The sequence below is a fragment of the Kryptolebias marmoratus genome, linkage group LG12 (assembly GCF_001649575.2).
Source record: "Kryptolebias marmoratus isolate JLee-2015 linkage group LG12, ASM164957v2, whole genome shotgun sequence".
Classification (NCBI taxonomy): domain Eukaryota; kingdom Metazoa; phylum Chordata; class Actinopteri; order Cyprinodontiformes; family Rivulidae; genus Kryptolebias; species Kryptolebias marmoratus.
In genome coordinates this window covers 15,828,842-15,843,482 of record NC_051441.1, presented here as the reverse complement: position 1 = coordinate 15,843,482, position 14,641 = coordinate 15,828,842, and the positions used below count along the sequence as shown (strand labels likewise).

General features: G+C 39.7%; 1 protein-coding gene across 2 annotated transcripts; it reads right to left on the bottom strand.

The window, feature by feature from the left end:
• Positions 1-2,197: 2,197 nt before the first annotated feature.
• On the bottom strand, positions 2,198-12,811 carry csf2rb (colony stimulating factor 2 receptor subunit beta). Of its 2 annotated transcripts, XM_037978879.1 has the most exons (16): positions 12,661-12,740; positions 11,875-12,026; positions 10,205-10,396; positions 8,949-9,066; positions 8,680-8,846; positions 8,439-8,593; positions 8,132-8,276; positions 7,875-8,007; positions 7,632-7,786; positions 5,952-6,079; positions 5,599-5,782; positions 5,328-5,424; positions 5,162-5,228; positions 4,999-5,078; positions 4,614-4,776; positions 2,198-3,477 (listed from the first exon to the last, which is right to left on the bottom strand). In XM_037978879.1, exons 3-16 carry the CDS (start codon positions 10,305-10,307, stop codon positions 3,064-3,066), a joined length of 2,109 nt encoding a protein of 702 aa, XP_037834807.1. In that variant the 5' UTR covers positions 10,308-10,396; positions 11,875-12,026; positions 12,661-12,740; the 3' UTR covers positions 2,198-3,063. The 2 variants fall into 2 exon arrangements, with proteins under 2 accessions (XP_037834807.1, XP_017272052.1); XM_017416563.3 differs by lacking the exon at positions 11,875-12,026 and having other exon boundaries at positions 12,661-12,811.
• Between the last annotated feature and the right edge of the window lie 1,830 nt (positions 12,812-14,641).

Genomic DNA, 14,641 nt, shown 5'->3' with positions numbered 1-14,641 from the left:
ACTCTGAGCTTTTCAATGGAATCCACCTTTAACCCATTAAACTATCATCAAACATCAAAGTTTCACCATTCAGAAAAAACGTGAATCTTTTCCTTACTTGGTTTCTAATCAAGGAACAATAGCTCGCTGACGTGAATCTGAGATGAAGGAATGCGATTGTCTTTTTGAGGCAGAGTATTTGGAAAAATCTGCATTGCGGAAAAAAAAGACCAAATACCCTCTTCGTTACCACAGTACCACTTCTTTTCCACTACCACGGTAAAGACAAAATGGATACAACACTGTTGTGGGAATGGTGATACTAGTCAGTCTATGTCTCATCAGTGAGGAAATTATACTTTTCAGTGGGCTCAAACACAGGAAGTTGGTATCAGGATGTCTGGAATTCCAATATTGTGCTTTCCCTGTGAAGATAAACAAGATTATCCCACACCATAACTTATCAATATTTAGGACAAGGGCTTTAGAATATAAACGGGTCACACGGATACAAACTCAATCCCTAATGCATGTCTCAAAGTTTATGTTTTCCAGTCTCACACCTGGCCTCAGAAACTGATAAACCCACACTCTTAAGGTGGTATCCCACTGTGCTGTTACTAGTTAGCAAACGGCATTCATGAGAGAGTCTCCAGAATGTGTCACAAAGTTCAGGGTGGCTCTAAATTTCCTCACATGAGTCGCATAGGCATGCAGTCCCGTCGCTTGAGTATTGAATGTATTCAAGATTAGTGCGAGAAATTCTGACTGTAGTCAATAATAATAGTCATGTTAATAGTCACAGAGTTGCTGTAGGCATCTCCAACTTGTCTCAAGAGTGCCAGAGCTATCTTTTGGCACCTGCATGGGAGCACTCCTCAGACAAAAAAACATAACCCAGGTCTAAAAAAACACACCAATGATAAATGATAATTATTAAAAACTGATCCATATCTGCTTTATTTCAAAAGTGTACTTCGGTAGATGAAATCATTGATCCTTAGGTTGTTTGCTTTACACCCATCAGTAAGTGTCTCTACTTCCATCTTGTCTCCTTCATGCCTGCATGTAGGAAAACAGGAGACTGCCTGTTGAGTAGTTTGTGGACTTTGAGCTGTTGAAAATTTTAAATACACAATATCAAAATATTAATGGAATTTCATCATATCCAGTAAATGAAAATTGATTTTAACTACGCATTTGGACATGCATGTCCTCTGGCATCCATCAGGGGGTGCTGCAGCACCTTTGGCACCCCTACAACCTTGGCCTTGTCTTTTCTGCTACCAAAACGGTCTCCTACATGTATTTGGATCCTGCTACAGCTCATCGTCCAACATTCATGACAAGATTTCTGGATAAACCATGAAGGGTCCAGCCACTGATTAGCCATGTTTCTGGTGACCGTGCTCTGTCTGTCTTATTTATTTTGGGGTCTGCTCTTACACCTACAAGGGATTTGTCATGCTCTTATTTTTTCTTATTGTATGTTTTGTGTGTGTTTGCTTGGTTTTTGTTACCTTATAAGGTCCTATTCTGGTATAATCACCTATCTGGATAGGAGCGGTAGTCGCTATGGATCATAACATGCTGGAACATCATTTATGGGTTAGGGGTTATGTTTAGAGCTAAGGTCTAAATTGACTTTAGGTAAGAGTTAGGGATGTACTGGTAATAGTTAGGTTTAGGGTTATGGTCAGCATTACAATTTCCTAATAAGGATAGAAATACGTTTGTGTGTGTGCTGATGATGTTTAGTCCTTTAGTCATTTCCTGGATTTTGTGACTTCAGTTTTAAATATAACTCTTTGTAGCTGCGACACTACCAACACATCAGTATCAGCAGTGTTTGCACAAAATGATAAACTTTCATATCTCATGTTGGAACAGCACTTCGGTGTGGAGCTGAGGCTTTTTAAGAGTTTTAAAATTTTTGCGTTTTAGGTCTGGAACCATCTATACACATGAGAAACTTTTCATTGAACCTGCTGATACTTGCTGTGGAAGTAATAAAACAATTAGGCATGCAGTACTTTTTGAAAGCTTGTTTATAAGCTCATAATTAGACTTTGTGAATCTGTATAAATGGGTTTACAGGATCTAAGTGAGTCGGTTCAGTTGCTGCAGCATCTGTTATGTCTATCTTTGTGTCCTAAAAGCTCCTAGTTTTAGAATGGTCAGGTGGATTCTGATTGGCATAAAACAGCAGGCGCACACAACCACTTATAAAAATTTTATTAAAGCCTGGACTGCAAATGATTACCTTCTAGTTGTTTCAGAAAAGATAAAGAATTGTCTCCGATTTATTAAACACAAGAAGAAAATCTACATAAAGTATCATGTGAACTTTATATACATGTTTGGTAACTCTGTGTGAAACAGAAGGTATTTGTTTGTACCCAAAATTCACAAATTTATGCCCAAAATTACTGTACACATCTTTTTAAACCTTTGATGAAATTCCAGTTTCATTAGAATGAAGGTTCCACGTGTCATTGGCACCGTGTCCGTTTCTATACATTTCTTTGTTATCGAAATTATAAAGTGACAACAATCATGCCATTTTTAGCTTTATTTGTTTGAGCATTTAGTCCATTAAATGTTCACCAAACATTCTTTCATTGCTGAAATATATATCGAAAAAGCTCTTGAACAAGTTGAAAGTGTGTGGAGTTTCCCTTTTTGTTTTTGTAGGTCTTCTCCAGATGTCTCACACCCCACACATATCAAATATCCGGTTAATTTGTGCAATTTATGCACAAGCATACTTATTGTCTTTCTCTTTTCAGGCTGTGACAGAGCACCAGCTTGTCCAGAGTGCAGGTTTGCCTCAGGTAGACGCAAGAAAGCAAAAAACCCAAAACCCCACAAAACAAATATTTTGCAGAACATCCTTCAGACATAATTGCACTTCAGTTTTAAGCTTTGCTTAATGATCTTAGATACAAAAAAAAAAAAATCTAAACAATAAAGTGTTACCCCCAATAGTAAATCACACAATTGTCTTTTTTTTCTCCAGCAGCAAAAGCAGCTTGAAATAAAGTGCAAAGCTTATTAAAACTGAACTCCTTTATGAGCTGCTGTTTATGAAGGGCTGCTGTTTATGAAGGCTGGCGGGAGGTGGCAGTATCCTGAGGCCTGAACAGCGACCTCTTGAGGCCAGGAGGGGAACGGTCCTGAGGTGTAATCTGAAGGCTGACTCCTGACAGAAGTGTCGGCGAGGCTGGACTGGTTACCCGACCCAGTGGGCCACGCTGCGGTACCTGCAAAGTACTGGTTCTGCTCTGCGCTGACATATTCTTGTAGGTTTGTGTTGTTTTCACTGCGAGACGTCAGGTCCTCTGTGGACCTCGACACAGCATGGGTGGGAAGGCACACGTAGTCTTTGCCATAAAGAGGGGCCGGCACCAGAAAAGAAGGCTTGTGGATCTCTGATGGGGCTTCTTGGCCTTTCTCTTCATGCTGGACATTCTCTGACATAATCACAGGCGCTGGTACCTGCCAAATAGACACAGGAGCATTAAGTAACTGCAAACTGTTTACAGGTTTTTAAACTATTTAGAATTAACATGTTAGAAAGCTGTTCTTTAAGCCATGTTTCCTTCCCTACCATGAACCGTTGAATCTCCTGCCCTCAGGTCAGAAGAACTGGATGTTTTTCAAAAAACTGGGGGAGCAAAACTGGGAAAATGCTCCATCTGTAATTCTTCATTTACAGCAAATATCTGCTTCTTCTCTGCATCATATTCACAAAACACATAGCGCTAATTGTATGCTGGCAGGCGCGAGCAAATTTGCAATCTTTCTGCGTTTTCCAGAACACAGCTGTTCTCACTGCACACACTAAATATAACCGTCCACCACAAACACATCCGCTGGATAAGACAGAGGTGCTGCATAGACAACATTGACCTTTTTCAGAGAGAAATCATGTTCTAGATGGCTTTTAAAAATCGAAACGTGGCCATTTTGGATTTCATTGAACGTCACTGTAACCTCTTATTTTCACTCTATCAGGTTTAGATGTAACATTCCTGAGGGAGTACGTAAATTGCACGAATGGATGGCGACTCCAGCGTGACTCATTTCTTGCCTGACTCAACCTCATAGAAAACATTAGGTTGGGGAAAGGACCCTGTATCGATTTGATTCAGATTTCTTAATTCTCACCAAAACTGTCAGCCCACCGTCACACAAAATTTGCGAGATGATTGGACGACAGTCACCATAAAAAAAACAAAACTGTACTTTTGTTGTGTATTGTGACTATCGCAGGGCATTCTTGAGACATTTAGGCAACAAACTGGCGAGTTTTGACCCAAATAATGTTGGGAGTTTATGAAAATTTGTGCGAAATTTGCAAATGTGTCATAATTACAAATTTTGCGAGACCACAACTGGAAATTGGTGTTTTCTTGCAATTTTCAGTCACTAACTTCTCCTATCTTTTATGACATTTTAACTTTAATATCAAAGCAGCTATTGAAACAAAAAGGCCTGTCAGTGTTCAGAACATTTGGGTCAGGTACAGTATATCTACAGTCTAGTTGAATGCATGCTTTTCTTTTGTGATTTGAATAAAGTGCCTGAATAAGTGACAAATGAGCCCTGATAGGTTTTTGGGTGTGACTGACCTGACAGAAGATGTACGGCCCGCTGAAGCTCATCGACGACGTGTCACCATTGCTAACCTTCTCTACCGGAGAAGGAAGGTTGTCATGGTTCCAGCAGCCACTGTTCTGATCCATGCACTTTGTTTTAGAGTCTCTGGATGGCCACAGTAGAGCTTCTGAGGAGCTGCAGGGGGAGACAATAAAAATAAAATTTAAAAACAAAAAATCTATTTGCAATTAATTATGTACTTTCACTTCACATATTCTTTGTTTCTTTGACACCTGACGTTTAATCAGAAGGAACAGCGCTGTACCTGTCAGAGGTACAGCAGTAAAAAGCTGAAAACTTTCTTTGTCTGTGACGGAAGAAACTAGCAGATTTTGAGTGACATGTCAAACACATTACCATGTTGATATGCTGTCGTGGTGCTGCACTTTGCAAATGAAAGTCTTCTCGCTCTGCATGAAGGTCAGGGAGGGGTTCGACTGGATGAAAACAACAATGAAGCACATTTTACCCCAAATATAAACAACTTACGGAGAGTCAGAAGCATCTCGATCGGTCTCACCTTGATCTCGGACAAGATCTTGCTTTTACCCGGAGAGGGAACGGAATCCACCCACAGGATTACTTTCCTAATTGTTCAAAAATACATATCGAAATGAAATTTATTGATTGAACATGCAAAATTTGGGGTCATAATGAAACCGGGCTTATAAGAAGGCTTCTTGTACCTCTGACAAGCTGGAACGGTGCGGAACAGAATCAGTACAACTGCAGCTGCCAACGCACCAATGGATAAATAGATCACTCTGTTGAGCGACCAGGAGGCTGTCAGGAGACAAAAAAAACAAAAGAAACTGCTTTAACAGAGAGTGATCATGTCGACTAGTCATTATATGTTCATTTCAGCATCATTTTAGGATGTTTTGTGGGGCCCTTCTGAGGAAACAAAGCAACAAGCAGCAGGAAGTAATCCCCACACTGTGAATGTACTGTAAACACCTTCATTAGAGGTCCAGTCCTGAGGGTCGGTCCATTTCGAGGGGATTCCTTTGTACTGGGAGCCATGTCCCGGGACGACCAGCGACCTGACTTTGACCTGGTAGTCCTGGAGAGGGGCGAGGGATGTATCCAGGATGGTCACAGACGTGGACTTCTCTAAACTGTTCAGCAGAACGGGAGATCTCTGATGGCAGAAAAATCACAACGTTATTTGTGCTGGATACAATCCAAACCGGATAACTGGTTTTTGATAACATTTGTTTTACTTTTCAACCACTACAGAGCGTGTGCGATTAAAATAAGAGAGCTGTATCATTGCTCTGCAGCTTCACAGGGAAATAAAGGTTTCTTACCTGATCCAGTTTCCTGTAATAACAGACCTGATAAAACAGTCTGAGTTCTGTAGCTGGTTCAGTCCACTCCACCAACCAGCCGCCATCTTTCTCCCTCACTGTTACATTCTGTGGAGGGTCCGGGCGAACTATGGAGCAAAAAACACAATTTCAGCTAAAGTAATAAAATACGCACACAAAAAAGAAGATTTGTACATGATTTGAGTGTTTTCATTGGTGCTTTGGGCTGGGTTCTACAGTCTAAGTTATACAAACATCTCTTTTTTGTGTTGTTAAAGTGGTAGTTCAGCTTTTCTGTGGAAAAAATCTGAACAATCTATATCTTACCTGTTGTAGAAAGCCATTTTAAAGACCTTGGTTTGGAGAAATACAGTTTAACTTTGAATAGGGCTAAGATCAGAATGGATTTCTGTCAACTTAAAACAACTCCAAACTTTAAAATTTCAGAGCGGTTCATGCAAACACTATTTTATTGTTGTAACTTTTTCTTTACCCACTTATAAACGCAAAGTTTTATAGTTATTTGTAAGCTCAAATGGAGGCTGAAGCAGCTAGCTTTAACATTTCAAGTGCAGATTAGAACAATTCCCATTTTTCAGTTACCAATATCATTTGCACAAATCAAAATAAAACTTTTGAGTCAATCTGGTCAAAATTCAACTAAGTTTCTCTAAACTGTGGTCGTTAAAAGAGCTATCTACAACAAGTAAGTTATTATTTGTTCACAACTTCTTTACTCGCTTGCTCCTGTTAAAGGTCACAGGAAACTGGTTCCTATTTCTAGCTTTTAAGGCCTTCTGTACAATATTTACCTACACTCAACTATAAAAGTTTATAATTTCCCTGTGGAAAAAATTGTGAGGAGTAATGTCCTAATTTGTCCCTATAGGTATCTTATATTAGGCCACACAGCTCTAACAAAAAGGCTGAAGTACCTCCAGGTGGCGTGAAGAACAACATCAAAATACATATAAAGAAAATGCTCAGTCTGCTCAGCAAAACAACTGTTAGTTAATAATTATTTCAGCCCAGAATCAAAGTATATCAGCAAAAAAGTGAGACACACAGAAAAAAATAAAGATAAAATCAGTTTCATATTTGTTCTGGTTGGAGAGCACAAAGTGGTGGGCATGCACAAAATAATAATAGACTGCTGCCTCATCGTTTGTGAAAAGTTTCATATTTTGAGTCCTCACAAAGACACCAAAAACTGAGGTTTGAAAAATCAATACTTTGGCAAGCATTTAAATTTTTTTTTTTTGTGGTTGGGAGTGCAAAATCAGCAGAAAATATTCATTTATAAAAGTGTCCTGAGTAGTCTGGGCTATTTATTCACTGTATTGTGTGTTTATATATATATATATATAACATATATAACAGCTTTTTCTAAAGCTTTATAAAGTCGTGTGTTACTTTTTAAGCATGTTTGGTTTACTTCAGGAGTTCAGGATTTAACACAGCTTTATAAAGACACCTTCATGGTTAGTGCCCATTCTTAGACAATAGCACCATTTAAACACTAGGTGAAGCTGTTTAACCACACGGCATGCACCAAAGTTAACCACTCTTTGTCTGCACAGCTTCCTGTGGTTTTTATCACCCCTTATGTGCTTTTAAATTAGCTCCTTTTATTTTCGTCTCAGAGGCCCCCTCTCCTCCAGCGTTACAGCTGTGACTCACTGTGTTGGTAGACTTTAAAGGTCTTGGCGTTGTGTGCCGGTTGGAGGCTCAGCTGCAGATGTTCAGGGTCTGCGACAGCCAGCGAGCAGCTGAACCTCACCGCTGTCCCGCCGGAGACAGGACTCACAGTCGGGTTCACGCAGCATCTCTCAGACCTGAGAGGACAAATGGGGGAGTTGGTGAACGGGCGCATTTTGTCAGGTCAAAACCACAAAAACAACGTCGGCCTTATGCTCAGCTTACTGTGCTGTCTGGTTGGGTCGACAGGTCAGCTGGTAGGTGATGAGGTGAGCCAGATCTGTGCGCACCTCCCAGCTGCAGGTCACAGACTTTTCTGTGTCCAGAACACAGTGCAAAGGAGGAACCTGAGCAACATCTGGGGACAAAAAGGAAGACAGGGTTAACAACAACAGAGATACAAGACAGGCAGATAGTTTAAAGTGAGACCAAAGAAGGCAAGAAGATTATATTTCAATCAGAATAGTTTTCTTTTGACTGACCATCTCTAGTCTGCCAAGTCACCACCGGACTCCATTCGCTCCAGTGGCCAAAACTGGCCCGGGTCCTGACCCTGGCTTCATATCTGCGGCCTGGAAGCAGCATTCGTCTGGCAAGTTTCACACTGGTGTTTGTGACATTCTCAGACTGCAAAGAGACAGAAAAAGGGAAGCATGTTGTACATCCTTCCTGACAAGAACAAAACATGTGGGCCTTAGCGTTTCTTCTAACAAGTCTTTCGCTTTTCTGATCAAAACAAGCGTCATGAGCTCGTCCGTTGGCTCAGAGTCAGCGTGTTTCGTTGCTTACAATCCAGCCGTCGTCAGCCTGCGTCCTGTAGCTGAGCTGATAAATCAGCTTCTGGTTCAGCGAGGAGGAACGAGGATACGGGCTGGACCACTGCAGCCTTCGACCTCCATCATCGTCCTCAACTGATGACAGATTGAGAGGCGGGCGAGCTCTCACTGCGCCACAAGAACAAGAGCGTTAAGCGGCTTTATTTTGCACCAACAAGCACCGTACAGCTGAGCTCACTGATCTTCAGACTCACAGCTCAGGGCAAGATCCTCAAACTTGTGCTGGGCAGACGAGCAGAGGCTCTTTGTCTCGTTGCTGAGGAAGAAGACAATATGGCTGATGGCGATAGCGAACAAAGACGTCTCATATCTGCAGTGGGCAGTTCCATTCTCAAGTCCATTGAAAGGAACGCACAAATCACTGCAAAGACACAAACACAGACCTGTCAGGTGGGAAATCGTCTCCCTCTTTCACTGCTTTTTAACTCTTTTTGCCCTCGTCTTCCTCCTTTATCCAGTTTACCTGCCGGAATCTGTCCTGATCCACGCCTGCAGAGTTGAGTTTTTCTGTTTCTTCCAGCTGCAGCTCACGTGGGACCTGTAGTCATTGTAGCATTGTACGGATTCCAGTAAAGAAGACGCTGAGTGAAGAAAAGAAGAGATTCAGGCAATTAATCAGCTGCTTTTATTAAATCCTTCTGGTTGATTCACGGAAGCGCAGTGCTGCCACGTCAATAAAATAGCAATGGAACTGTATGAAAGCATACCATTGAAAGTTTATTGCGATGTATTTTTCAGATTCTGGCAAAAGTTGTTTCATGTTTCAACAATTAAGCTATTCACCACGTTCTAACAATTTTTTCATGCCATCACAACGTATTTATATCCTAATACCGTAATAACTACTTGTTCAAACATGACAAGAAAATATCTTGTATGAACAATTTTTTTTACAGTATTACAGTATTTAAAAGTTAAGAACCCTAACTATGTTCTGTTGGGGTATAAAAGAACACTGTTGCCATTTTTGTAATCACATGAAATTTCCTGTGCAATCAGTATATTTTTCACATTATACACAATGTGAAATTTTCACGTTATGACACATTTTTCACGTCATAATGAAATCCTTTCATTACAATATTGTGACAACGTCATAATATTTGAGTAAAACCTGAAGGTTTTCCTGATCTAATGCGATGCTAAAACATGTTAGAATGTGTAAAAAAATATTATAGGAACATAAAAAATATCAATTTACAACAACAAAAACGTAAACAGTAAAACGTACCTTTTGAGCTTTTCTTTTAATTTTACATGAATTAACACTGATCCCTAATAATTTAAACGGCTAATTAGAGCAACTTTTTTTGTTGTTTTTTGAGAAATCCTGCAATGACATTTGCACCCAGTTTTACACACTAGGAATACTTGTTTTAAAATACTTCTTATTTTGAAACAATGTTCTGCAAAGATCAATTTAGGGGTTGCATTACTTTTTTTAACACATAAATATAAATAAACAGTAACAAAAAAAAGTTTTTTAAAATTTTGTAAATAAGCAATTACCAGATTTAAAGCGAACGGACGTAAAACCTGCTCACAAGTTTTGCATGACAATATATGAAAAACCTCCACATGTTAAAACTCTGCAGCTAAAAGGTTCGATGTTTAACTTTAAAACAAGAAAAAGCAAAACTTTAAATAAACAGATCAAATGTGTTCATTTTAGCTTTACATTTATATTATATGTTATTTTTTTTTCAGTTTCATACTCACGGATGTGTGAGCTGCTGCTGTCCTGAACCCCACAGTAATCTGGAGCAGAACAAAGAGCCACAACGAGGAGAACCGAGCAAATCAAGAACCTGAGGAATGTCATCCCTCCTGCTGAGCTTCTTCTTATCTTCACATCATCGATAGGCTTGTAGATAAGAGACAGGGCTGCTGGTTATCACAGAGACGAGCGCACTGACGGACAGGAGGAGAGACAAAGAAAGAAGCCCGTTTACTAGAAGTTGTGCAGAAATGAGTCATGACCACATCAGCAGCGTTCTTCCTCTTCATGTGGGATGTCACCACACGTTTGCCTACGTCTTATCTCTCTGTTTCACATGTGAGAGATTAAAAAAAAATAAAAAAATACAGAAGCACTCTGGGGAGCTCACACATCAAGATGGAAATATCAAATAAACCAAATGAACACAGAGGTACTTTAGCAGATGTTTGTTTGGGACAGAAGACGTAAGACGACGCAAGTAAAGGATTTTATATCAAAACCAACAGGAAACCTGCTTCAACATAAAGAGATTTGTTCAGTTTTGGTAAAAAAGATTTATATTCAATTCCTTTTATGAAACTAAGAATACTTAATCTTAGTTTTACAGTGAAGTTCTGTCAATCACAGGATTTTACTGTAAAACTCACAAGTTTCTTTTCTTTTTACATTTTCATTGTCACTAAACACCTTTTCAGTGACACATTTACCATTTGAATTATTTTCTCTTGTACTATCCAGTCTGTTTTATTAGTAGAATCCCATAAAATGAAATTGAAAATAAAAAATAATCATTTTTAGAAACCTTAAGGAAAAACTTATTAACACTTCTATAAATTTATGGGTGCTTCAAAAACGTTTTCAAAAGGATGATCAGATGGTCAGATAAAATGATGCTATAGTTTTACATACCATATGATATTTGACAAATAAGGCTTTATAAAAGTCAGGGAATCATCTTCTGATGTAGGCCTGTTTCAGTTTTTTACTTTGATAAAATAATCTTACTTCAGTCTCTGCTCAGCTTGTAGCAGCTGTCCTCTCCTGTCTCAAACTTATATTCATAACGAAAACTGACATTCCTTGAAAGAATGAACATCCCCCACTGCTTTGGATGCCATGGTTTTCAATAAAGCTCTCGTGAGATCTGTTAGTGCTCCTAATATGTGTTGGGGATGACTCTCAACTACTACCACACCAAGTTTTAGCTCAATATCTGTAAAACGGACTAAGTTATTGTCATGTTAGCATCAGCCGAGGTTCATTTGCTGTGGATTTGCCTTGGCATGTTATTTTTGTCTGACTGATGCACACACACTGCTGGAATTGACACAAAGTATGGCAGCCTGGTTTATTCTACCATATTATCAAATCACACGCCTATCATCAAACTAACATTGGTCAGAACTGAAATTAAAGGCAGTCATTGGTCTCGCCGTGTGCTCAATATGAGGGCGCCAAAAAAATTATGATTTATTCTATTGACGTTTTAAAAGAAGACAGGCAGATTCAGACCAGTTTTAAAGAAATTCTTATGATTTTTAGACCTGCACATGTTTTAGGTCAAAGAAGAGCAAGTGTCAAAACACAGCTCTGAGAGCTCCTGAGACAAGTCCCACCACGACTCTGTGACTTTCGAGAGCAACTCGGTCGTGCAAATTTATTTTCAAACCTGATCAAAACTCAAGTCACAGGGAGGAAACAGAAAACCACCGCGACCGTCACGAGACAGTTCGAAGCCTGCCTCACGAACGCCGTTCTCCAACTAGTCGCAGCCCAGGGAGATTTGGAGAGCACCCCCTGTGCCCCCCTTTGGTGCCACCCCTGCACACAAGACGAGATCCTCTGTGTCAAATATATGTCCAAGTCACATTTCTTCATAAGCACATCAAAAACTACAGGTTAAACAGATTAGAAGCTAAAATGAAAAAGGAATAAAGGATTAAAAAGGAGTCTTTGGGAGAGTCAAGTGCTCCTAATGTCAGCAAATGTCACTTTTAGAAACATTATTTGACACCAGAAAGGAGAATGAAAGTCAAAGATTTGACAGTTTCATACAATAAATAATAATAACATTAATAATAACCCCCTCCCCACATTTTTAGGCTCAGTAGAGTATGAAGGGGAATTTAAGGCTCCTTCAGGCGTGACTTCGACCTTTTTCAAAGCTGCTTTTTACAGTAGCAGGTCGGGGAAACCCCTCCCACAGAAGAATTATGGGAATCCAACCCAAAGTCAGAAAGTTCGAGCCTGATTGGTGACCTGAAACCATCCGACAGAAATGAAAGATACCTTGATTTAGAGGAAAGGAAAACATTTGCCTTTGTTGTAACACTTCTGAATGTATCAGTCTGAAACCTTCAGATCATCACGAATCATCATTCGAGGCTGTAACAAACACAGACAGCCTCCTCTCACTGGTTTAAACCTGAGATACAGACAGGTAGCTTTCACTCACCTCCTGGTCATCGTCCCATCCGTCGCCCGTCTCTGCTTCCTTCTTGTCAGACGACTCCTTATGAGCACTGACGAGAACTCTGAGGGAGTTTCCTGTGCGACGGGCGACAGTTTCCCCTTTTCTTCTGTCCACGCCGTCTCTTAATGTGCCTTTAATGCACCCTCAGTTGGTTTGGTTTTCTAAGACGAGACTTGAACACAAAGAAGAAAGGCGCTCTGAGTTCTACAGGAAGTTTGCAGAGTAGGCAGCAGTGCAGAAAAGCTTTTGTTTTAAACGAGGCGCTGCATTTCTGATGCACGGAGGGGCGGTTTAATAAACATTACAGTGAAGGAAACCTGCTGGAGCACATCCGCTTGCTTTGTTTTGATCACAGGAGATTTTCAAGATAATTACATGTAAACCCAAAGAACCACAAGGTTTGAGATACCCAACCCTTCATGTGGTTCACCCACATACTGTCGAAACCTCTGCCTTCCACAATCCTGGTCAGGGTTTGTTGAAATCCTGAAGCCACTACACATTTTGAAGCATTCACATGTTGTTTTCTGCACAGCTGCTTTCCATTCAGCTTCAGAAACCTTCTATTTTCCTACCTGTGACTTTGAAGCCTGAGCAGGTTAAACTGTCTGCTGCAGCAGAAGGTGGGCGGACTGAAGGTGTCTTCAAAGCTCGTTGATTCAGTGTTGAGTATGAGTTATCGCCTCAAACTCAGGAGGCAAGGTTTCACTTCTTGTCTGAAGCAACAGCATGCCTTTCTGTAAGTAATTTCCATCTGAGCGGAGCTGAGAGGTCAGACTGTAAAACCGAAGGAGTGAATTGTTTTACAAAGACAGAAATAATTTAGGTATTTTTAAGACCTTCCTGAATGTTGTACAAAACTAAGAGAATCTACAATTTAATGCGGTGCATTAAACCAAAATAGATTCGATTCTGACAAATACTGCTTACATGCATCTGAACTTATCAGAAAAAGGAGTTCAGATGACAACATTAACAGGGAAATAATAAGTTAACAGGTGCAAAACTAAACTTTCAGCTAGGCAGGCCTCCTTTAAAACTGCTGTATCCCGCTATTAAAATAATTCTTTAATCATCAGTATACAAATCCTTAATATAACATCCACCAAGACATGGGAAACAAACTCTAGACACATTCTTTTAGCTAAAAGTTTTGAATCAGACACTTCTGGTTCCAGAATCACTCAGATCAAACCATTAATTACCAGTCAGAGCTCATGAGCTCTCTAATTTTCACCCACGACACAAAGGGAAAGTCAAAGGTGTGTTCTGTGTATTTATACTTTCTTGACAATAAAAAGAAATACATATAAAAACCTGCTGTTTTTATTTTAAAAACAAGCTTTTAAAGAAGCCATGTTTCAGCAGAGCGTACAGGCTTCTGTACAGCAAAAGTGATTCCTCAAAGCTAAAATAGAAATTGCAGTCTGACTGGTTTAAGCTCTCGGATCTCTTTTCAGTAAAACATCGACAGTTTTCTACGAAGCAGAGGGCGCCTCTTAAAGGAATATTGTCCCGCTTTTAAAAAATCTTCCAGGCTTAACGCCGAACTGTTACGGGAAGTTTGATTAAACGCGTTCTCTTTTCATTTGGTTTGACAAATGTTGCAAGTTTTTCTTTTTTTTTTGGTCACATAACAATTCAAGCTTGACTTCCATGTATTTGTTTAAAGAGGAAGAAAGAAAAGCAAGCAAATCGATGACTAAAAAGTCACTGAAATAGAAATAAAGCACCAGATGAAAACAACAGATGACAGGATTGTACTGTAAATAAAGCTGGAAACATGCCATGTTTTATACATCTGGACAGTCTGTGTTCGTGACTTTACTCTGTCTCAGTTTATTTATTATTTTTCACATGAAGTTGAGGGGACTGAGGTCTGGAAGAGCCTGATCAGCGCTGTGGCAAAGTTCAAATCAACAAAACAGAAATTAGCAGTTATGTCATAAAATATCAAAGTAAG